General features: G+C 35.4%; 1 protein-coding gene across 1 annotated transcript in view; it reads right to left on the reverse strand.

Moving 5' to 3' along the window:
* LOC116171386 (cAMP-dependent protein kinase catalytic subunit 3) overlaps window positions 1-20,519 on the reverse strand; it is a 45,948-nt gene extending 25,429 nt beyond the window's left edge. Inside the window, exon 1 of the mRNA XM_031488198.1 lies at window positions 20,244-20,519. Within this exon, the coding sequence (XP_031344058.1) occupies window positions 20,244-20,403 (160 nt within the window). The 5' untranslated portion in view covers window positions 20,404-20,519. The remainder of the gene's footprint in view (window positions 1-20,243) is intronic.
* Window positions 20,520-23,300: the final 2,781 nt, after the last annotated feature.

Raw genomic sequence — 23,300 nt, forward strand, 5'->3', positions numbered from 1 at the left:
TTATTTTGTGTTATTAGAATTCGTGTCAACCCACCAGCCCAGTTACGTCAGCCACCTCTAATTTATTGCATGGGGTTTTATATTGTTGTGTAAACTACACCATTCGCACGTTTTTCGGCATCTGCATTAATGATGGGTATGGACATTTCAACTATTATGTTAAATGTGTTGTTTTAGTAAATATAAATTTAAATTACATGTTAAAAGACTAGATTTATGCAGTAAGGACTTATTATTTGCGTAGTATTTGTAAAAGGTTATCTCCGGTCGTGGATGTTGTTATCGCGGCGTACGCTAATTAATTTCAAAATAAGCATGTGTTATAGCCGAAGTAAGCAGATGTTAATTCTTTCGAACACCCCGTATTTTAAGAGAAAAAGAGAAATTGCTGTAAGTAGAACAGGACGTTAATCAAGGCTTTTTGTTTGGTGGGTATTATTTGTTGCAAAACGAACAAGTTCCCCAATACCCGTTAAATGGAGTTTTGTTCACCATCAACGGGTTAATACTAGGGCTGGGCGATTACGGGTTTGAATAATCGATAATCGATTATGAAAAATAATCGATTACACTGATTAATCGATTAATCAAATAATCGATTAATCAAATAATCGATTAATCAAATAATCGTTTAATCAAATAATCGATTAATCAAATAATCGATTAATCAAATCATCGATTAATCACCTAATCGTTTAATCAAAAGTCGATTGTCACATACAAGGAGTGATAAATATCTGTTTGTATGCATTAATACGTTAATTATTTAATAATAATAAAAAAAAATAATTCCATTACTCATCAAATCGTTCATTACTAGGCAGATCGATTAATCAATAATCAACAAAGTGTCCCTGGTTCGAATCCGGGTTCGGGCATGGATATTTGCAAATGCATAGTGGGTTGGTTGGTTGGTAGAACAGCCTTGGCTGAAACCCTGCCCATTTGAAAATGAAGGTCAAAAATAAAAATAAATAAATAAAAATAAATGATTAGGCAGCTTACTCTCCGATGAGGTGTGCTTTAGTTTTGATGATACAATCTTAATTCATTTTAGCTGCTTAAAGTGACGTTAATTGATTAATCAAACAATCGATTAATCAAATAACCTATTAATCAAATAATCGATTAATCAAACAATCGATTAATCAAATAACCGATTAATCAAATAATCGATGAATCAAATAATCGATTAATCAAATAATCGATTAATCGATTAATTTAATAGAATAATCAAACCCGATTATCGATTATCGTTTGATTATAATCGATTAATCGATTTTTTTGCCCAACGCTAGTTAATACTATAATGGAAATTACGGCGAAGTCTGTGTCGTCTAAATCTAGATTCGAATGCTATAAATCTAGAAGTCAAGTTTCGAGTAATATCACCTCTGGTGTTTTGTGTATGTGCATCATTTATTGTAAATCGCAGTTACGACCGGAGAAATCTCCTTAAGGTAATTAATTGTTCTACAATCGCTTGTTGCGTGGTAGGTGTCACTCTGGTCCTGATTGTCTGTTTTTCTTTCAGATTACTTTATTGTTTTTCATCTGTAGATGATTGGTTTTGTAATTAATCGAGCCCCAATTACGACCTAGATATTACATACCCAGAATTACATCAGATGTCAATTAAAAATATGTTAATTAATTCTTTGGAATTTTGGAAGCGGTTGAGGTTGCTCTCAAATTAATAAAATGTACGTCAATGTTGAGATTTTTGTGGTGGCCGGTGGCTGGACGTGGCCTACAAAAATTATAATTATTTCTTATAAGGGTTAGGTAGTACCTGTGTTTTATTTGAGCTAGGTGGACAGGCGCTTGTGGGTGATTTAGTGACCGTTTGCCATTGCAATACAGGGTGTTTGGTAAACATGCGGCAAAAATGAAAGAGGTTATTCCTTGGACTATTCTAATGATATTTTATCCTTTGATGATTTTTGAAAAAACGCATTCGAATGATGAGCCATGATAGAGGATTTCACAAACAACCGTTTAAGTAATAAGGGCAGAAATTACACATGTATCTTCGCAACGAAGCGTTTTTTCAAAAATCATCAAAGGATAAAATAACATTAGAATATTCCAAGGAATAACCTCTTTCATTTTTGCCGCATGTTTACCAAACACCCTGTATATTTAATCGGACAAGTCTAATAGTATAGAACTATCTAAGAAGAATAGACTTACGCAATTTAATGACGTGATTTTTCTCGCATTTCTGAAGCGACCGATTGAGCGCATATTCTAACGTTTCTATGAATTCTACTGACCATAAGGATTCTAATGATTTTAAGGATTCTACGGATTCTAAGGATTCTGAGGCTTCAAGGGAAACTAGGGATAGCAGGGATTCTAAGGATTTTGTAGATTCTAAGGATTCTAAGAGTTCTATGGAAGAAAAATTTTTTTTAGTTGGTTGTCATTAATATGTGTCATTGTTATTGTACCACACAACCGTCAATCCGTTGGTTCCGTTTCGTATTTTCTAGCCGGCACACTTCCAGATAGGGATAGTAGATTTCGATTGGTTAGAGAACGAGGAAGGGAGTCTCGAGTTTGGGCGCGAACAGACGAATGACTGGTTCCGTTTCGGGAAGAACAGAAAAGAAGAAGAGCCACAACTGGAGCTTAAAAATAGTTTGAAAAATTTGATCGCAAAGGATTGTTCGTTCAGAGCGGATCGTGACAAATTTCTCGTCGGGCTGTAAACGAAGTTATCAGTTTTTTTCGGAGAAGATAAACCCGTTTAATTTTGCATTATGGCGATCTGATAATTTTATTATCCGGTGAATTTAATTTAAATATTTTATGCGGGCTGTACGTGAGTTATATTCGCACATAATCATTAGCGACGACAAATAAATTCATTTTGTGACTGAAAAAACACTAAATTCGGAGAAATTTGCAGTAGGTTACGTACAAATAATTTAATACAGATACGGAATTAAACGCATAAAGTAAAAACGCAATCCGCGCTCCGAGGCCGGCCCGTATATTAAGGAACGTCGTAAATTCGAACTAATCTGGTTATATCTGCATATACCAACCAATATGAACCCTGACCTGGGGGATTAGTGTCAATAAGAGTCTTAAAATGCTGGGATTTATTTTACGAAATTCATGGTCATTCACAAACATTAATACATACACAAATTTGTATAATGTGTATGTAAGGTCTCATTTGGAGTACGCTGCCGTAATTTGGTCGCCATATTACAAAACACACATCGATCTAATAGAAAAAGTACAAACAAAATTTTTAAGATTTCTATACCTCAGGAAACATGGCATTTACCCAACATATAACCCAACATATGTACCATCATCATCTCTGAGAAATGAATTTGGTTTTATAGAATTAGAAAAACGCAGAACTTTAGCGCTATCGCTTTTTGTACATAAACTGGTTCATAATTTAATAGATTCTCCTAACTTCCTACAGAAACTTAAATTCTATGTACCACAATACTCGCACCGTCATGTTCTCTTTTCGTAACAACTACAGCAAGAAAAATTACCTCATAAATTCTCCTCTACACAAAATTTCCCACACTTTTAATAAGTTATCCGAAATAGACATATTTTCAACATCTCTCCCGAAATTAAAAATCAAAATCAAGGATATATTACGACAGCAGCTCTGATATTAATTACAAGCTACCCACAGTAGCATCCCACAATTGATATTGGTATTATTCTAACCTAAACCTAGTCATACAGGCATGTTACGCAGATGCAGATCTTAAACCAATACTAATAACTCTATGTATAGTATGCATAACTATGTAGGTATATAAGTGTGTACTTAATTTATAATGTCTTTATATTTAATTTATAATGTCTTTATATTTTTCGCAACCAATCATTGGCCTAAACAGCTGTAGGTTGCGTTTATTATTAAATAAATAAATAAATAAATTACATCCAACCAGACCAACTCTATGGAGGTGGACGCAACATCGAAGCAATACAGAAAATTAGAAGGTAGTGTAATTTCTGTTGTTTTTTGTAATTCAGAAATTGCAACAAATACCTTAGGGGGGAAATTTTGTTCGATTTCACGAACCCATAATTTATTACGGTAATGTTCACAATTGCAATTACAAAATAAGTTTTTTTAATATTTAATACGGCTCAATTAGGGGAAGTTAAGTGTTCTATTAGTTGGAATTTTTTATCTTTTCAGTTTTTGAACCTTCTCCCATTTGGGTGCAAAATTATGTCGGCATCTTAAAAGTCAGATTTTATAATTTTAACAGGGTTATGTGAAGATCATTATAAAGCGCAAGCAACATTAGTTGTGAAAGGACATAAGTGACACTTTGGACTTCGTGGGTTAACCCTCTGAGACAGGACAGCGCAAAACGCACGCTCGATCTACTTCCTTATAGCTTTGCGTGGGGGTTTTTACAGGATGATCTCTTTCGCTGCAGAAACAAGATAAATTTTGTTTTTAAATTAGCGTTTCTATTAATCTCCAAGCTGTGACTAAAATTTGGCAATATTGGTTACGGTTGTAATGGAACCGAATTATCCCGCTAAAATTCTATTTAAATATTCCCGAATCCGAGCCTGGTGCGATGAAAAAGGTAAAGATTGCGCTTTGTTTCGTTTTCGTGGAACACGTGTTTTTTTCTTCTCTGCTCTACATTGAAATGGGCCATAATTTACAATAAAAGTGTCAAATATTACGCTATGCGAGCTATGCGAGAAAACTTAATGTATATATATATATCGACCCGTTTCGGGGCACGTTCAAATTTCGTCTAGGATTTGTTTAAACAAAAAAAAAGGGGAGAATGCGGCAGAAGTATGTGTGCTTTTGTTGTGACCAGAAGTAAATCTTTACGTTGCGAATAGTGAGTGCAGCTTCGACAATTACAAAGGTGATGTACTCGTTTTATTTATCTCTACGTCTATTGCATCCCTCTAATAACGATATGACCGTGTTAAATTATTTGCCAATTTAATTTTATTCTCGTACAGCATTGATTTGTGCCATTTTAACACATTCCAGATACCCAATTGCAGTTTTAATTGTACTGGGCCTACTGGGTAATTTCTGACCGATTTACGTGTTTTGATTTATATTTAGATACTGTATGTTCCCTTAGGGGCGGTCTCCAATACAAGTATGCAGAACTACATTTTTAATTTATAATTGAATTTATTGCAGCACATTTCGTTTTTGTTTATCTGAATATGTTACTGTGTATTTACAGGGTGCCTTCATCTGGGGGCGAGTGACGTACGTTAGGTGGTTGATTGTTACATATTGCACTTGGCATTGTGAATGAATTACTTGATACCAATGTTTGCCACGACATGTTCCTTTGTATTGTTGTAATGTGATTGTACTAAAATGTATGCTCCTACTATTTATTTGAACCGGGTGGTTATGATTATTAATATTTGGCAGGGTGACTTGTTTCGAATATTTACTGTGCTATATTTGATATTGATATTTGATACCGATATTTAATATCTCGATTTGACGTAGCAGAGGCTGGCTAAAGTTCAGAACTGACATACGCAGAGATATATATTTTATGTACTGTTTTTTTTTGTGTTGTGTCTTTGAAAAGAGCCATCTTGCCGATATTGCTAATCAATTCGTTTAATCGATCCCTGTCATGTAGTGACCGAATATTGGTTTTTGTGTCTTTGTTATGCCAGTGCAAATATGTTGACTGTCAACGCCTACGTAAATTCTGTATAACTATTTTGTTTATGATTATGTATGCGTGCGAGTTTGCCGTTGGTTACTCTGTTATTTATGTTATGTCATGATTTGTCATTTGATCGGTTATTGTCAGTACTCATGGTAGAGAGCCTGGAGTTCGGTAATTTATAACCCGGCATTTTAAGACTAGTGGGTTGGACTGGCCCTAGAGACGTGTGAATGAAAGAGTTGGGGTCCCGCTTAGTCGTACATGAGGGCGCAGGCAAGTCCCGGCCTCACTTGCGCAGGGATCTGCTAAAAGTGTACGGTGTGTTCCCGTTGTGCCCTTTGTTTTTTTGTATCCATTGGGGTATCCTTCCTGTGTGAAATGCTCTTATGAGAGGCCAACTCCTAGCGATTTCATACAATGTTGACATGTCATGACCAGAGCAACTAAAGACTATACTCGGTGTGGGATTTGGACTGATCACCCAATATCCAAACTTATTATGTGAATTTATTGTACTGTTTTTATGCTTGTTTTTTTGTTATGTATGTGAAATCTTGATTCTTCAGGAATTCCAGTGGAGCTTGGGATCCGACGTTGTATTGATGTACTTGACAACATGCATTTATGCCATTACAGACGACTAATTTTGCTATAAAGTTCAATATTAATTTGTTGGCTGGGTTTTTTCTTGGTCAGTTCTTTTACCCAGCCTTTTGTCATATTTGTACTCGGTGAACTACCATTTTCTAAATTTAATCTTGCAATGAGAATTATTTGGATTAAATCTCCGTTTTTAAAGCATGTGCTTGTTTTATTTGTAATCCTTACTTGATCCTCACTCCGACAAGCAGCACATATCTTGTAGCGACTCTTAAAAAACACAACGTAGGAAGTGGTCCTATTATTTGGTTATTCAGGTTAGGTAGCTTTGTCTAGACGATCACGTGCCATGGGGTTCAGTTAGTTTGGGAGGGAAGGTTTTGAATTTAAATCTTGAGTTGCGCAGTCTCTCGGGACTGGCCTGGGTACAGCACACGGTTAATGGAATATTTATTTAAAAAATCGAAAAATAACTCATTAAACGCAAATTTGTTTACGTAAAAATTGAGACATAAAACTCTCTTGTTCTGGTAAGATAAGCTTTCATGGATTGCTCAACGAAATCCTTGCATACGCTTGTAAATGAGCGATTTGAGACAGATGCTGTTCACCATGAATCCATAAATGACACTATCCCAAAGAAAGTAGCAGTCATCACAAATGAGGTAATGGATTATATTCAGATTACATACTGTAGGTACTGGTCAAGCACAATTTTTTATACAGTTGTAGTCATTCTACAGCTATTGCAATTATTCCGCTACGTATCGCGTATCCTTTTGCGATACTATTTCATTTTAACACTGGTTTCACGTGCGCAAATTTCTTGATCATTATCTCTTTCGAATGTACTAATGATACGCTTATCGAGTAGTACTTAGCTTTTGCACTACACGAACAATGAAATTGAATTTACTAAACGCATATGAAATAACACCTTACGTGATTGTAGGTTCAGTCTCCGTGAAGCATAAATGAGCTATCGTACTGGAACGGGAGCAAAAAAGCAATGCTACTGCTAAAACCATAACTAATCATATTGTCCTTAGCTCATTCATCCATTGACTGATGTAATTAGCATAAATCCTACATTGCGTTTGGCAAAGAAATTTGACGGTTCACGGTTAATAGCAATTTAAAATAAACACTAGCAAGTGCATTTTTTAATTGGGCGCACAAATCGAGGTTGGTCAACGTATATTACCGCCATTTCCGTTTTAGAAAGTTGCAATTGGCACGAGAAAAATCGAAACTCAAATCATTTACCTACTTAGTGAAATGTTCATAAAAACTTCCTCGGTATCAAATTTATTTTCATCGCATCCTATACCAAGGAATTAAGTACTTCATCAGGAATTTGCGGTTGAAGTTACTTTTACTTTCATTTAGTGCGTACAAAAGTACCCACCCTAAAATCTACGCACTGTCTTTGGCTACAGAGATGCAGGTATGCGTATAATTATAAAGCATTGTATTTTTCCGTCAAAATAAATGACACAACTAAATTTAGTTTTTTATTTTGCAGGTTTGTATTTACTAATATGAGCCGATTTCTTGACACAGCACGAATTCTGCTGCCAAAATAAACGTCATAAACGTGGAAGAATAACACATTCCGTACACACACTTAAGAAACGTACTTAAATTCGATTTAATCTCCAACAATAAAAAAGCTGTTATAAGTTTATTGTGCTATTCTTCTCGTATGTAGGTATGTGAACATTTGCCCTTTCTTGCAATGCGCCTAAAAGGGAAATTAATTTCACGTGCACTTTTAGAGCATTTCCAAGGAAAAGGAAAGCGTGGTCAAAGTTCGTCAATCTATTTTCCCAAAAGATTCATTGCATAACAGAGTATCAGGTCGGTGATAACTGTTCTACAGCCTTCTGGAACAACCTTTAATAGTATTTCAGATTCTGTAAAGGTTTTCCAGAGTCTCCTTTCATAAAGTACCCCTTCACGACTCTTGAGGTATGTTGAACACTCTCGAAAGCTTTTAAAGGCTAAAGTCTATCAAATTGATCTTCTTCTTCTAAGCGTGCGTTTTGTGCTGCCCTGTAACAAATTATTGAAATCTAAAAAAAAATCCTACGGCAACCCTACGGTAAACACCTTAGGTGTTACAGTTTCTGAATTACAAAAAAACAACAGAAATTACACTACGTTCTAATTTGCTTATTACTTCGATATTGCGTCGACCTCCATAGAGGTTGAAAATCGCCTAGATCAGATATTATTTGACATATTGAGTTTCTTCTTTCTGCCTGTAGCTGAAAATTTGACAGATGTTTTCGTACCAAATTCAAATCTGTACGGTAGGCGGTCTCAGTTTCCCCAGCTCAAGGATATCAACAGATAAGTTCGCAATTACGAAGACGGTCAAAGTTCGTTAATATACGCGCGGTCTTGGAGGGCGGATCGCGTTTTATTAGCAATGTAACATTGTGCGTATAGTTTCGTATTTCTCCAAATTTGTAGGTAACCTTTTTCAAATTTCTCTGAATTTAGTGACAAAACGAACTTAATTCATTTTAAAACTGATTTAATTTCGTTACGGCCCGACGCAAAATTTATCACGGTCCGCTCGGAACGATTTTCTTTTGTATATAAAACTTTTGAGGGACAAATTTTTCAGACCACTTTTAAGCTTCTTCTCTTTCCTATTCCTTTTTTTTCTAGAACGGTGGCTAGAAAAACCGAAACTGAATCAGAAACCCTTCGTTCGCGCCCAAATTTGGGATTCTCTCCGCGTTTTCTTACCGATCGAAGTCTACTGTCCCTCTCTGCAAGCTGTTCCGTCTATAAAATTCGAAACGGAACCAACGAAACGACACGAATTGTGTGAACTCTTATCGCAGCGATTCGGTATAGTCAGTACTATCAAAACCCTATCGTCATAATTAATAATTCGCATAAAGCGGCACATATAAAATTGTACGCGATAGTAATTCAACCCAAATAGAAAAAAATAAAAAATTGAAGTAGAATTAAAATTAATTGAACCTATACTTGCGGGCTCCCGTTACAAGGTCTAAGTCAATCAATAGGTGCAAAATGTTTGGATTGGACCTTCGTTTTGTTGGGGAAAAAATTGTATTACTCGGCTACGCCTCATGGTTACCGGCTTTATGGTTCAGTGGTAGAGCGTTGGACTATAAATCCGGAGGTCGGGTGTTCGAACCTGGGTTGTGGTGAATGTTTCATCTGTGGCAGATATGAGAATTTCCTTAGACCGGTTTCAAGCATTCTGCCGACTACTCCGAATTAAGTTTTCCTGCAGTTTTCCTAATTCGTATGGTAAATACTGGAGTAGTATAGAACAGGTTAAGACCTTCTGCAGAGGCACCTCTAAAAAAAAGCATTATGCGGGTCACTCTGTAATTGGGTACAAGCCTGTTGAGGGTCCAGAACAAGAGAGGAATAATAAATAAATAATAAATGATTTTAACGTTAGACGTGTTTCATATAAATGTTCACATCGCACTATAGCGTTTAATGGTTGCTAACAATTCCTAAATAATTGTCTTTAAAACATTTCAAAGAGTACTTGTGACGATTTGTGTAATAGCAATCGATAGAAAAAGAACTTTTCATTTTGTGCACGGTTGAAAGTTGTCAGCGGAGACCGGTAATTGGAGCGAAATTAAATCTTAGAGTTTAAAATGAACTCAAGTTTTATAAATGTCAAGGGATATTTCAGATATTTGCACTAAACGCTACGGTTTTCTTCTACTTAGGAGGTTTTTACGCGCTGGTATTAGGTAACGTCAAATTATAAATTTCTAAATTTCCAAGCAAACACAACTTACTAATTACAACTAAGATTGCAATAAATGATACTAAATAAACTATTTCAAATCAATATAGACAACGAGCGACAAACACAGACGGACGAACAGAAAGTTCAAATGACCAAAATTTAATCAGTTAGTCCCGTGACCACGAACTAACGGACGGACAGAAATAATAATGACAAATCTTAATTTTAAGATCAATGAATAAAAGTGAAATTGGTTAAAAGGCGAGCGTGTACGTAAAATTATTAGAGTACCAAATTAAATCGGCAAGTAAATCACCAAATAAAGTGAGAATTTGAGTTTAATCTGCATTATAAGTATGTGGAATCATAAAAACAACACTACGGAATTAAGCAAATCGCGTATCGCCAATAAATTAGACAGAGTTCTGGATTCAGTTCAAGAATATTAACAACTGAGTTTCGCCATAAATTGAAAACTTTCCATGGTCGCCGAACATTGCTGCGTGTTGTATTGTTTTGCTTGAGATTTGCTATTATCTCAAAAGCTCGCAAACAAATGTTTGCGAGATTACTTGGACGAAGATCCGGATGTTAGGCTGAATCTTCAGTATTATAAAATCAACACTACGTGAAGTCTATGTTTGAAAGATCAGCAGAACGAAGCAGCGGTGGGTACCAAGTTTGCAGGGGTCATCAGCTGATATCCTAAAATCCTAGTGAGGCATTTGGTATCAACATTGGCGACATTCCAGGGCGATGTAGTACAGACTTTTATCTTTCTTGAATCTATTTCAGATTATCATTGAAAAAAAAACAGTGCGTATTAGGGGAACAAATTAGATTTGAATTTATTTATTTAAAATTACTCATTACATTGTTTACTAAGATGGTTTTAATTATCTGGCCACCAGGAATATTTTTTAAATTAATTAGGAATTAGTAGGTTTTTAGCTGTTTAGAGTGATATAATAAATGTGTTCAGTTTGAGGTAGTCTCTTGTAATTTTAATGACATTTATAACTCCTACAAAGGGAAGTAAAAAGTTTGTTTCAAAAACAGTAATTTCTCCAAATATACTGGAGTATTTAAATTTATAAATATTCTACATTTTTTGTTTCCGTTAGTATTTTTCCAAATTTTTGGTATGAATCTTCACTGATTAAACAAATTATCAGTGAAGGAAAAATCAATTGAAGTCTTTTCAATTCTTAGTCTCTTTTTTATCTGAGCTAGCCTGGGAAGAAGAGGACGGAAGCTCCAAACGTAATCAAACCGAAAGAAGAGAAAATGAAGTTTGTGAGAAGAATTTATTACTTCGCGGCACGCCAGGAACCTGAGAGAAGTTGCATCCATTACATTACACCTTAAAAAATATTAACACGATTACAATCATCTGCTCGACTCCAACTTTTCTAATTATTCCCTAGATAGTCTGACACAACTACGTCCATGAAAACTGGACCCGTTCGCGTAGTTAATATTATTTTGAATATGGCATCATATAATAAACTGACACGAAATCTTTTTAATAGCTAGTTGTTTTGTTAGCAATCATTTTTTCTTGATGATCGTTTGGTAATTTTTTTTTCAGAATGTAGTTAGGGTTTTTTAAGTTAAGACGAAAAGAAACGAAGAGAAATTTGATTCGGTTCAAAAAAGGACCAATATATTGATAGGCCCTTTTTGAGCTTAGTCTAATCGTATAAGTTGATAAAAATGCTTCGCACTTTAATTTGCATAAACACACCCGAAAGTAGCGTATATTACGTTTGTATCTTCATTTTTGGGGTGTGACGACTACTATAAAAATTTCGAACGAATTACACCACAAATAATAGAATGGACTATTCTAGGGATTATTGATAATGCGCAGTACGATTTTTGGTCCTTTCATTTTGTTTGCTCTTATTAGAGAAACCTACCATAAAAATGTCGAACAAATTGCACCCCAAATAAGAAACTTTTCCATTGCGAATGCGCAGTACGTTTATTGGCACGCCCATTTTGTTACTTTTATACTGTATAAAAAGACGTAAAGAATTTAATGTAGTAATCATAATTTGTTTAATTTATTTTATTTGTTAACACGAACTATAAGACTGGAGGGCAAACTTGTTAGTTTCGGTTTAATGTGTTAGTAATACTATAGACATTTTAACAATTTTGATAAGATTGTTTAATTTTTTTAACACTTTTTGGTTGATGTTGAGATTAATTTTTTATGCAGTGATAATTTTAGTTTTTAAAGAAATCAAACTTTTATTATTTATTATACTGTAAGTTTTTTATGTTACTGTTAAAACAAAATTTTGTTTAAAAAAATTCTCACATATTGAAATAGATATATTAGTCCAGCTGGGTCAAAACAAATGAAAATTGGAACAGAGAGTTTTATAATCATCCGCATTCTGCTATAAAGAAAAATCCAATTATTGACTTAAAATTTCTCTGAAAGACTCGGTGGCCTTGAGCAATTTTTGAAAATTCCAAAGAATTTATTACACAAATTTTGATTACTACCTGAAATAGATCTTGGGCACGAATAAAAAAATCTGACATGAAAACTCTTATCTGGGTCGCATAAAGGCTTGGAATAAATACTTAATTAATTGATTTACAATAAGAAAAATTTATTCCCGAACACATGAAAGGATTAAAACAAAATCCCTGAAAGAAAGAAAGACTTACAAACCCTAGTTTGAGATATTATCCTGCACACTTTTCTAACAAATGACAAAACTTTGTCTAAAGGTTTCATTAGCAACAACTCTTGTCACAAGTTTATTTCTACCATTACGTGAAATGTAGCACATGTTTTAGATTCGCTGGCATATTATAACTTTGATTGCTATTACGCTAGCTAGAGCCACTTATCGATGCATTTTATCCACGCAGGCTTTTCGGCACATCCTTTGCTTTTTAATTTCCTTTTCTGAATTCTACAGGAAGCAAGCACGATTTGAGGTCGAGTCTCCGACGATTGAACATATATTTTGACGGTTCCGATTTAGTTGAGCAGGTTTCTGCAATTTTCTCCGAGTGGCGGAGCCGTGCGGTTTTTAATATGAATACTGTTGAACTCGAATCGATCTCTTGCAATTGTTACATTCATTGTTTTATGAGTAGCCCTCTTCTTGGAGGTGTGGTGGGGTGCTACGTCACTAGGGATGTTTATTTATTTATTGTCCCTCTCCTGGCCCGCGTAATGCTTTTTAGATGTGCCTCTGCAGAAGGTCTTAAGTTGTTTTATACTACTCCGGCATATGTATTGTCTTTTAGGGCTTTCAATTTCTCGTACAACTGCTGGTGTTTTCGCGTATCCGAGTTTATTAATTATCGATACCCTTCGCTTATCACAATATTTGTAGACAGCTAGCGGCCATCTTGGCATGCAGCCACCCAGATATCGGAATTAGATCACTGGGTCAACGAAGTAGTAAAATGACAATATTTGGATGCTTCCTTCTGAAGGACCGAAACGTCAACATCTTTCGTAAACTTTGATAATCATAATTGGGTTAATTATCTGCCTCTTCAAGTAGATATGTAACGGAACCAGTATTTTAATATTGAATGTGATTATTACTTCCCTGATATCTTCTCAGTTTTATATAGGACTAGTTTAACATTTAAAGAAGGTAGAGGGCGCTCAATTCTCAACTTCTTCTGCACACTTTATTTCGATATCGACGAATTACGTTTCCACATAAACAGGCTGACTGCCCGAAAAATTTCGCATAAAAGCAATGCAGACGGGTTTCCGCGAAAGAGAAAGCCCCGTCTTCTTGTTGTCTATAATCTCCTTCTTCAATAAAATGTACAATAATCCGCAAACACAATTAGACGATGAAGAGCTGATCACAGTAGAAATCTCATACCTTTAGGGTATTTCTGCTGATAAAGTCTGGAGGTCACCGAAGAATATCTGTCAATTTCGTCCAAAACATAAATCATCTTTTGAAAAACCCAAGATTAATAACCTTGTAACCATTGAGAAGAACAATTACTACATGCCTCCTGCTTTAAATACAAAATCAATCGCATTGATATTTTTCGGATAAGCTAGAAGACTACTTTTTACATAAAACAATATCTATAAAACGGTTAGCATTGCCAAAAAATGATAGACATCAGAAAGGATCCTTTTAATAAGGGATATAAAATGTACAAAAATATATAAGGCGTTAAGAAACATTTATGGAACATATTTAGATATGAGGTCTCTCGTACCACAAAACCTTTGTGTCAAACATTGTTTTCTAATCTGGGCGTTATCGGTTGACTTACCCTATACAAAAATATGGTACAGCGGTAGTTTTGTACATTAATTACCTTGTTTTGTTTCGCAAAAACTAAGCTCGTGACATAAAAAGCACAAACAAACAAAAATTAATGATGTAGTGTAGGTACTTGAGAAATTCTCAATGAAGCATTGAAGGATTTAAAAGCAAAAACTCTCTAAGTGCGATTGGCAATGAAATTTTGAGGCAATAAGTTCATTATTTTGATTTATCTTGCACAGTTTTGGTTGTCATCCAGTAACTACGGATATATCCACTAGTTTATTTAATTACACAAATTGGAAGTTTTGGCAGCACTCTTTTCTTTAGTTTATGTGTTTAATTTGAAAGTTACGAAATTGGTCTGAAATTTCCTAATCTCGAAGATTTTAATCATTACCAATGCCCAAAACATCCATGGGAAATTTGACATAAAGGAACAAGAAAAAATTAAAAAGAAAACATATTTCCCCATTATGATAAAACTTTCTTGTTGCGAGGTGTACTTAAGCCTAATGTTTATTAAAAATGCTAATTAAACTTTGTAACGATTTAAACACGTGAAGTCGCTTCATATACAAACTAGTGAAGTAACAAGTAAATACGGAAAAAGATGAGAAGCTCATCTCCTACATTCGTATTTCCACACCTTCAGTTTATACAAATATGAAACTGATGATTTCCGAGGATGGCTTCGAGCTATTTTCAAAAATTTCAGTGTAGGATTTCGAAATCGTCCGTACGATCTCTTACCTTGAAAGGCTCTTAAGGCAGCTGACGTGTTTACTAGAACGTGAATAATGTATCAGTTGCATAATTTGTATGTGTTTAAAGTGGATATAAAAATATATGGAGTTCTACGTAAAGACGTAAAAATAACTTTTTAAGACGGTAGACAACCGAGCGTCACGAAAAAAATTTCAAGAAACCCAAAATAGTTCAGTGTTCTAATTAAATATATAACTCCAGATGTTCGATTGCTCTACGGTTGCAGCAATATTTCACATTTAGAGAACACCATGTCACTCACCCAGATCGTTTCATTATTTATCTATAAATTTTCATTTACGTCAATGATGTAAGTTTTCGTAAAGCTAAAGGTATCAATATTGTAAGATTACATGTTTAATTAAGATAAGCAAATCCTAATTAAAATAAGTTTCATGGTCGCATTCTGTCCCTATAGTAACTAGGTAGTCATTTTTAATTCCCCTAATTTTCATATAATTAAAGTTCAAAAAACCAAATGAAAAAATATGGTGTTACATTTGCCTAATTCTCATTTGAGAAATGAAGTCGCTAACTTGGTTTTTGTTATTGAAAGAAAATTTTTCATTGCTAATTTGGTACACAATAATATTCATTAATATCATGCAAATGCAGTTTATTTTCGATAAAGAAACAAAGTGCACAAAGTTGCTGATACAGTTCAGCGGTATATGCAATGATTCAAATTTTAAAAGAAATCTAGCACATCTAAAAATATGAATTAATTAATTAGCATTCACTGGATTGTGTTTACTGTTTAGTAAAAGCAAAACAGACAAACAGCACGTGGATCATCATAAAAGAATCGTAATGCATATGAAATTGTGATATTGCGATACCTGGAACACATTTTATTAGCGCAAACATACCTTGTTTTTGTTTTGATCTGTAACTTTATTTCGAAAAAATATTTTTTTGGAAAATCATTTAACCATTTAAACCATCAATTTATTTTATGGAAAAACTGAATTTTGTCGATGTTGTTTGGCCATGACCCGATATTTAAAAATAATCAACAACAAACAAAATTTTGTTCGGGCTCTTGGGTTCAATGCGCCACTTCCCCAAAGAAATTTCTGGTCAAATTATCGAAGTTTTTTTTTGCAAAATGGTTCCTTGTCGCATAACCCATCAATCATATGCTACATTAGTTGGGGTTTTCTGTTCTTTTTGATTTTCCAAACTGGCAACATAAAAGTTTTACCATGATGAAATTTACCAGTAAACAAGTACATTCTCCTATAATTTTATAGACAATCGATATAATTTGTGTAACCGACGTACGTACACTAGAGCAGCATTTTGACCAAATTGGTATTTATAGACAATTTTATTGTGAAAAAGACCAAACTCCGCTGTTTAATGCCTAAGATGTGATATATATTTTTTGCACAAAAAGTGTCAAAATCGCTATTTTGTAGGAAAAAGGCAAACCTCAATTATTGCTCGATGTGCTCCGTACTGATGTGGCCAAAAGTGGGCCCTGCGTTCGAAATTGGAGTGCGAAAGGCAAAAAATTTCATATACACTGTGGCTATAGAAGATGGTCAAATTAGGAAAAAGATGGGCAATTAAAGAAAGCAAATAATTCCGATTTCTTCCGATGATATGCCAGAAACCCCGAAATTTACCGATTTCGTGTTATTTTTTCCCGATGACATTTGAACAGAGAAAAAAAATTTCTCATTGCTACTTTTTTGAGCTCTATAAGACACTGTTGAAAGATTTTCAATACAGAGTTTCGTTTCAGAGGAATCATCATCATGGTGCGTAAAAAGAGTACACACTGTATTGAATAGCCTTTCTTATTACAAATAAAATCGGACAAATTTTTCATTTTCCAAGAAATATGCGCGATAGGTATTCTTCGTTTTCACTCTAGTAATCGCTTTGATTTTCCTTTTTGCTTTCCCCTTCACCAACTTCGCTCTCGCTTTGTATACATAGTGGTCGTTTCTGTCGTTCCCTCCTTTTAATTACTTTCGATTCCTTGGACCACTTCATTTGCTTCCTTGCTACGTTTACTTCTTCTTCTAAATCACCATTTTTGTTTCCTTCATGTGCTTCTCGTTTTTTCGTTTCCCCAATTCCTATTTCTTTCTTCCACTTTCTTTTCTTCATTTCTTTCTTTCATTTCCCGTGGGTTCCTCGTTTTCATTGGTTTCTCTGTTACGTGTGTACCCCTTAGTTCCCCCATCTTCTTCATTTGTTTTCCTACCTTGATTTCCTTCACTCTCGTGTCTCGTCTATTTCTTTTTCTTCGTATTCACCGTTCCCGTCGTCTGCTTTGCTTAGTTTCCATTTTTCCAATTCACTTCTTTTGTCTGATTCTATTTCTTCGTCTTTTTCGTTTTTTCAGTTTCCTAAAATTCACTTTACTTTTGCTTGTTTTTATACGCTAAGCTCATGCGTTTTCTTTACTTTTTTCATTTTCTCCATTTTCATTGCACTTTTTTGTTTCCTCGCTTGATGATTCGTTTTGCTTATTTATATGCCGCGCTATTCACTATCCCTCTTGTTTGATTGTTTGTGTAGTTATCTGTCACAGATAAGGCAGAAAAGCACGCTTTTGAGCTCAAAAGGCTGTTATGACCGGAGTTTGAAAGGTTCTTTTTATTTGCTACGACTCCTTTATATAGCGTTTGATTACATTTTGGTTTTCTATACCTAATTGTAATTATTGCATTTGTTTGATAGTCATTTAACAATTACAGCTCCATTGATTTCTGTTTTGATATTGACTATGTTCATACTACGACTACGAGTTGATGCCCCTTTTTCTGCTAAAAATTAAGTTAAATTTAAACGTTAACATGTCAGATATAGATATTACAGTGCGCTATTTGTAATATTTTGAGATCATTTATTAGATCACCCTCAATTATGCCCACAATTTATTGTTTATGTATTTTATTTTAGCTTATCAAGACCAAAACAAAGATCTCTTAGTCAACCTTGTTCTCCCATTCGGTATAAGTATTCTCTTTTATCTTTTGAAATTTACTAAAGACTAAGTGGCGCCTATCCGGTTAACTATACTTCCTTTCGTTTCGTTTTGGCTAGTGTACGAGAACCCCATTATTCGCCATGACCCACCTGTATTTTGCTCGAGCTTGCCGTGCGCTTATCTCGTGATAATTTTGTTACGTTTGCTCAAAGTGAACGTTACATTTGTTTTCTCTTTTCTTTTGATTTCCGCGTTCGCTGTTTAGTTCTTCGTTTCCTTTGCACTCCTTGTTTTCATCCTTTCTTCTCTTCGTGTGCTTCCTCCGTGCCCTCAGCCCTTCACCTCCTATTTCCTTCAATCCCTTCGGTTCATCTTTACCCGTTTGTTTGTTTTTCTGGCTATTCTTTCTTATTTCAGTTGCAGGTCCTTCGCTTTTTTTTCGTTTCTTTTGTACGTTTCTATCGTTAGGCTGGTTTTTCTTGTTTTCTTTAACTAGGTGCGTTTTTGCGTTTCCTAGTTTTTCCTCGCTTCGTTTTTTTCGTTGCCTCGTTTCCTTCATGTGATCATTCCTCGGTATCCCTACACCCATAATTTTTGTTATTCCTTCGTTTCTCTCACGTACTGCTTTTTCTTTGTATTTATCTTTTCGTTAGCCTGCCGCGTTTTCTCCTTTTTCTACATTTTTGTCGTTTACTCAATCTTTTTGTTTCCTCCGCTCTTTTTGCCAGCTTTAATTTCATCTTGTCATTCATTTTTTCGTTAGCGTGCATTTTATTCGTTACTAGCGTTTCATTCGCCTGTTTCCTTCTATTATCTCAAGGGCTGCGTTTTTGTTTGTTTTCTGTAGCGGATAGTTGTGATTTTAAAGTGTAGGGATTTTAGTCATGTTTATCTTCCTTAGTTTTCGCACACGCTTTGTGCCATTTGAGAGCTTTCAGTAAAAGGAAAATGGCGATTTGGTAATTTGCTTGTCACCTACGTTGTTGCGTGATGGAAATTGGTTAAAAATCGGGACATCTGTTTGGTTTGGCTTGCAGAAAGTATATTGGGGAATGTCTTGATACCTCTTGCGGGATTGGATCAATCTTAATCCATCAATTTATGTGGTCTTGGGGCCACGTGGTAATTTTTTGCTTATGGAGATTGCAACAAGGATGTGTTTAGCTGATTTAATTTGAGCCATACGCTTTTTCTCGAAGGTAAAGATTAATTTGAATTTGTGTAAAAGGGTACAAAGATGATTCAAAGCAATTTAAAGATGATTAGATGTACCTAGATCTATCTACATAGCACCCTTTTTGTGTTAATGGCGCTTATTTGATTGGATAAAAATTTGATATTTTTTAGAAATTTAATTCGTGACGTGCCGTGCGTCACACGGTGGCGGCATCACATTTTGGAATTATTCCACACAGCTTTCCAAAAGAATGATCGTAGTTGGCAATTCGCCTTTATTGTACCGAACCGTGAAACACCTAATACTGACTGTAAAAGATAACTATTCATCAAGTTTGGACTTGTTTGTTCCCAAATCACGGGTGGTTTTCAACATGTCCGTAAAACTCATTGGGAAGATGAGTGTATGAGAGCTTTGAACCTTCGTGTAGGTATACATTATTATTGTTGAATAATTTGCCCGCAAAGTCCCTGTGAAACTGCTTATGTTGAGTCCTAGACAAGTTTATTACAGAGTATCTGGTGTTCATTAATCACCAGTGGACATGGTACTTGCTGAAGACAAGACAAGGCTACTATTGTAATAGTATCTCCCAAAAACGTGGCAACTTGTTCAGTGTACTCAAACACAAAAAATTGATGATGTTGAAGTAGTCCGGAGCATACTTTAAAGATTAACAGCGTTTGAGACACGTTATTTATCTTAAAACAAAAAGTAGATCAGATTAAAATAAGTTTCCGAAAAAACGCTAGCTTTAATTAATTTGGCGCAGCTTCAGTAATACATTTATGAAGGTAGATCTGTTTTTGATCAAATTAGCGGAAGTTTTAGCTCGTTAATAAACAAAAAAACCGTCAATTAATAACTTTTAATCGTGTTGATCGAAATTTGTATCAATCATCAAATCATTACAACCAGTCTAATACATTCACTCGTGAATTAAAACTAACAGAACGCGATGAAAAATAAACAAATTAAATCCATCATTTGGCAGTACGATAAAATTTAAAAGAAAAAATTTAAATGAACTCACCGACAGTTTTGACGAGCTGAAAATCGTTGATATCCAACTCGTCGTCTTCGTCGTCCTCCTTGTCTTCTTCGGACGAATATTCCTCATGTACAGAATTAGAATCTAAACTATCCGTACTTTCCTGTCGGCACATTAGGTTCGGATCTTCCATTTCAATCATCTCGATGGCTTTCACGGTACGACCGGTAACACTTTCTTGAATAAAATTGACTCGCGTGTCTCACTTCCGAGACCAAGAAGTTACATCTGTAAATGATTTGAAAGGCGCGCGAGATCATTTCAAATCCCACTTTTCCCAAGAGATGTTAATTTTAAAGCGCACGCTCTCGACGATTTTAAACTCCTACCAAAATAATATTCTGACAAGCCGGCCAAATTAGTTTTCAATATTGAAATCGACCGATTAATTAATTATAACTTAACCGAAACTTGAATCGTAATATACTCGTTTTCAATTTAATTACCTACACGATGAAACAAAAAGTTATTGCCGCGATATTTCGCAGCGACATTGAGAATAAGTTGTTTCTATTCTCTTACGCGATATTTTGAAACATCTGGAAATTAAGGGCTCATTTTGTACCATAAATTTATTAGATCCATGAAACATTGTCGTATACGATTAATCTTGCAGAAAACGTCATCCAAAATATACAACCTCGAAGGTCGTTATGTATTTTTATATCTGAATGTTTTCATAACCTTCCCTATTTGAACGGGTGAATGACAAAAATCGATGGTTAATGGTTTAGCGATCATGGGTTAGTTTCCCATTAATGTAATGAAGTAAGTTGCACGTGTCTATGCGAATTTGCATTTCCAACAATAATAAGGACGAAAATGAAACACTTAATCTTATTGAGTAGTAAAAGCTTGAGGATAGGAACGCCTGAATGTCCGTGCAATGTCCATCCTCTGTATACATACACCGGTTTTCAAATTTTAAAATGGGCAGCTCAAAAATTAAACGTGTCTCTGAATTCAAACAGATCATTGTACCAAAATTTGTTTCCGGTGATTCCGGCTTTTACCATAGAGTATAACCCAATCTACTATAATTAATTTCCAATTTCTTATGGCTGTAGATTCCTTTGGGAATTGGAACCGTTCCTTCTGCGGAGCTCTATGGATTCGTTTGGTGTGTTGGATCAGTCCACATTATCCGGCGTCTTCTAAAAATTCCATGTTTTTGCTCTGTCTTTACCATCTGTACAATCTTGCTCCATTGCTTCGTATCATTGATATCTGCTCTCCGGTCTTGGATCCCCATGGTACGTAACTCGCTCATCACCTGATCCTCCCATCTTGCCTTTGGTCTACCTCTTGGCGTACGTTTTTTTCCTGGTGTTCAGATTTTAATATAGTTGAATAATTTACAGTTATCTTTGCTATTTGCTTCTATTTCGTCCATTTAGTTTTTAGTGCATTTTTGCAAATTTATTTGTAAAAAGTAGCTTTTAATCTCACTTTGGCTGGCTGGCTGGCTGGCTGGTCGGCTGGCTGGCAGCAAATGTGGGCGTGTAGAAGAACTCTTGTAGAAAGGCAACCGTACCGTACGTGTACGTGTATCTACAAGGCCGTGTAATTTGTAAACCTTGGGGACAGGGCTACATGATGTGGGGTTGGCGACATCTGGGCGTCGTCCTCGAGCGTAGTATACTAACGTGAAGGTTTTTCAGTTTTTTCCTATCTTTTACTACAGTTTTGGTCCGATTCTTTTCAAATTGGTGTCGTCGGAAAGATGTTGTAAACGCGCACAACTCCTGCGTGGCGGAATTTTGTTTTTTGGCCTAGGGGCGAAATTAACGACCTTTTGCATGGCGCGCGCGCGCGTCTTCGAGAGGTAGTCAACTTCGGGCACCTTTTACCTTCCGTTGCGAATTCTGTCACGCGTTTTAACGTTTCGTAAATCTCGAATGGCTGTCTCTCTTTCTCGTGTCGCCAATAGAAGCTCGAGCAATGAGAAGTGCCCCCCAAAAATTAAGTACTATCTTGTGGAAGGTTTTTAGCGAGATCCACCAAAATGTGGGTGTAATATAAGTATGCACCGAAAAAGGAAATGTGGTAGCCCCCGACATGATCTTACTGATGGTGGAATCAAATCTTCAAACGCGAATTGCGGGTGAACGGGACGTCGGAAGTGGGTACCGTCAAAGAGAATGTGGTAGCCCCCGACACGATCTTACTGATGGTGGACTTAAATCTTCAAACGCGAATTGCGGGTGAACGGGACATCGGAAGTGGGTACCGTCAAAGGGAATGTGGTATCATTCGACAAGATCTTTTATTCATGGTTGAGTCAAAAGTGGCTAATAGAATACTGATCTGCCACACAAAAATGCGCTGAAGTCTCTTCGATCTCACACGAGGACTTTGATAATTTTTTATCCATTGCTGCTTTTTACTATTGCACATTATTGTGGCCATTTTTCTTTGTATTCGATTAGTTTTTGTTCACCTCCTGTACTGATCCATTTGATTCTTGCCGGGTTTTTCAAGTTTATTTGCTCCCTTCATTCCTCAACGAACCACTCGTTTCTTTTTACTCACTTTTTGCCTAAAACTATGTTTAGTGTATGTTTTGTATGTTCAGCCATTCCTCTTCTATATTTTGTGTGGCGTTTCCTGTGGGACTTTTCGAGTTTCTCGACAATTTCTTCATCTTTTAATTTTTCGATATCCCATTTCCTTTTTGCAATTCTATTATTTTTTTCTTTGATGATTTTAACTTTAATTTTCGTCAAAACCAAGAAATCTTACCTCATGAGAGGCATTGCAGCCTTCCTTCCTCGTTTTTTTAAAGTGGGTTTTCTGTCTTCTAGAACCTTCTTCGTGTAGCCATCATTAATCCAGATATCTGAGCATTTTTTGCCTGCTTGTCTATCTCTGTTTTGCTATTCCATGCAAATAGTTTTACTAAAATCGGTCTTTTCCTGCCAGGTTGGAAATATCCTCAGTTCTCTGATTTCTAGACCCTTATCTGGGTTAATTCCCGTTTCTATTTTTCCCAGTAGATCTTGAATCTTTGCTTTCATCTTCATTTTCTTCATCTACTAT

The sequence above is a fragment of the Photinus pyralis genome, unplaced genomic scaffold, assembly GCF_008802855.1.
Source record: "Photinus pyralis isolate 1611_PpyrPB1 unplaced genomic scaffold, Ppyr1.3 Ppyr1.4_LG5, whole genome shotgun sequence".
NCBI classification, from domain to species: domain Eukaryota; kingdom Metazoa; phylum Arthropoda; class Insecta; order Coleoptera; family Lampyridae; genus Photinus; species Photinus pyralis.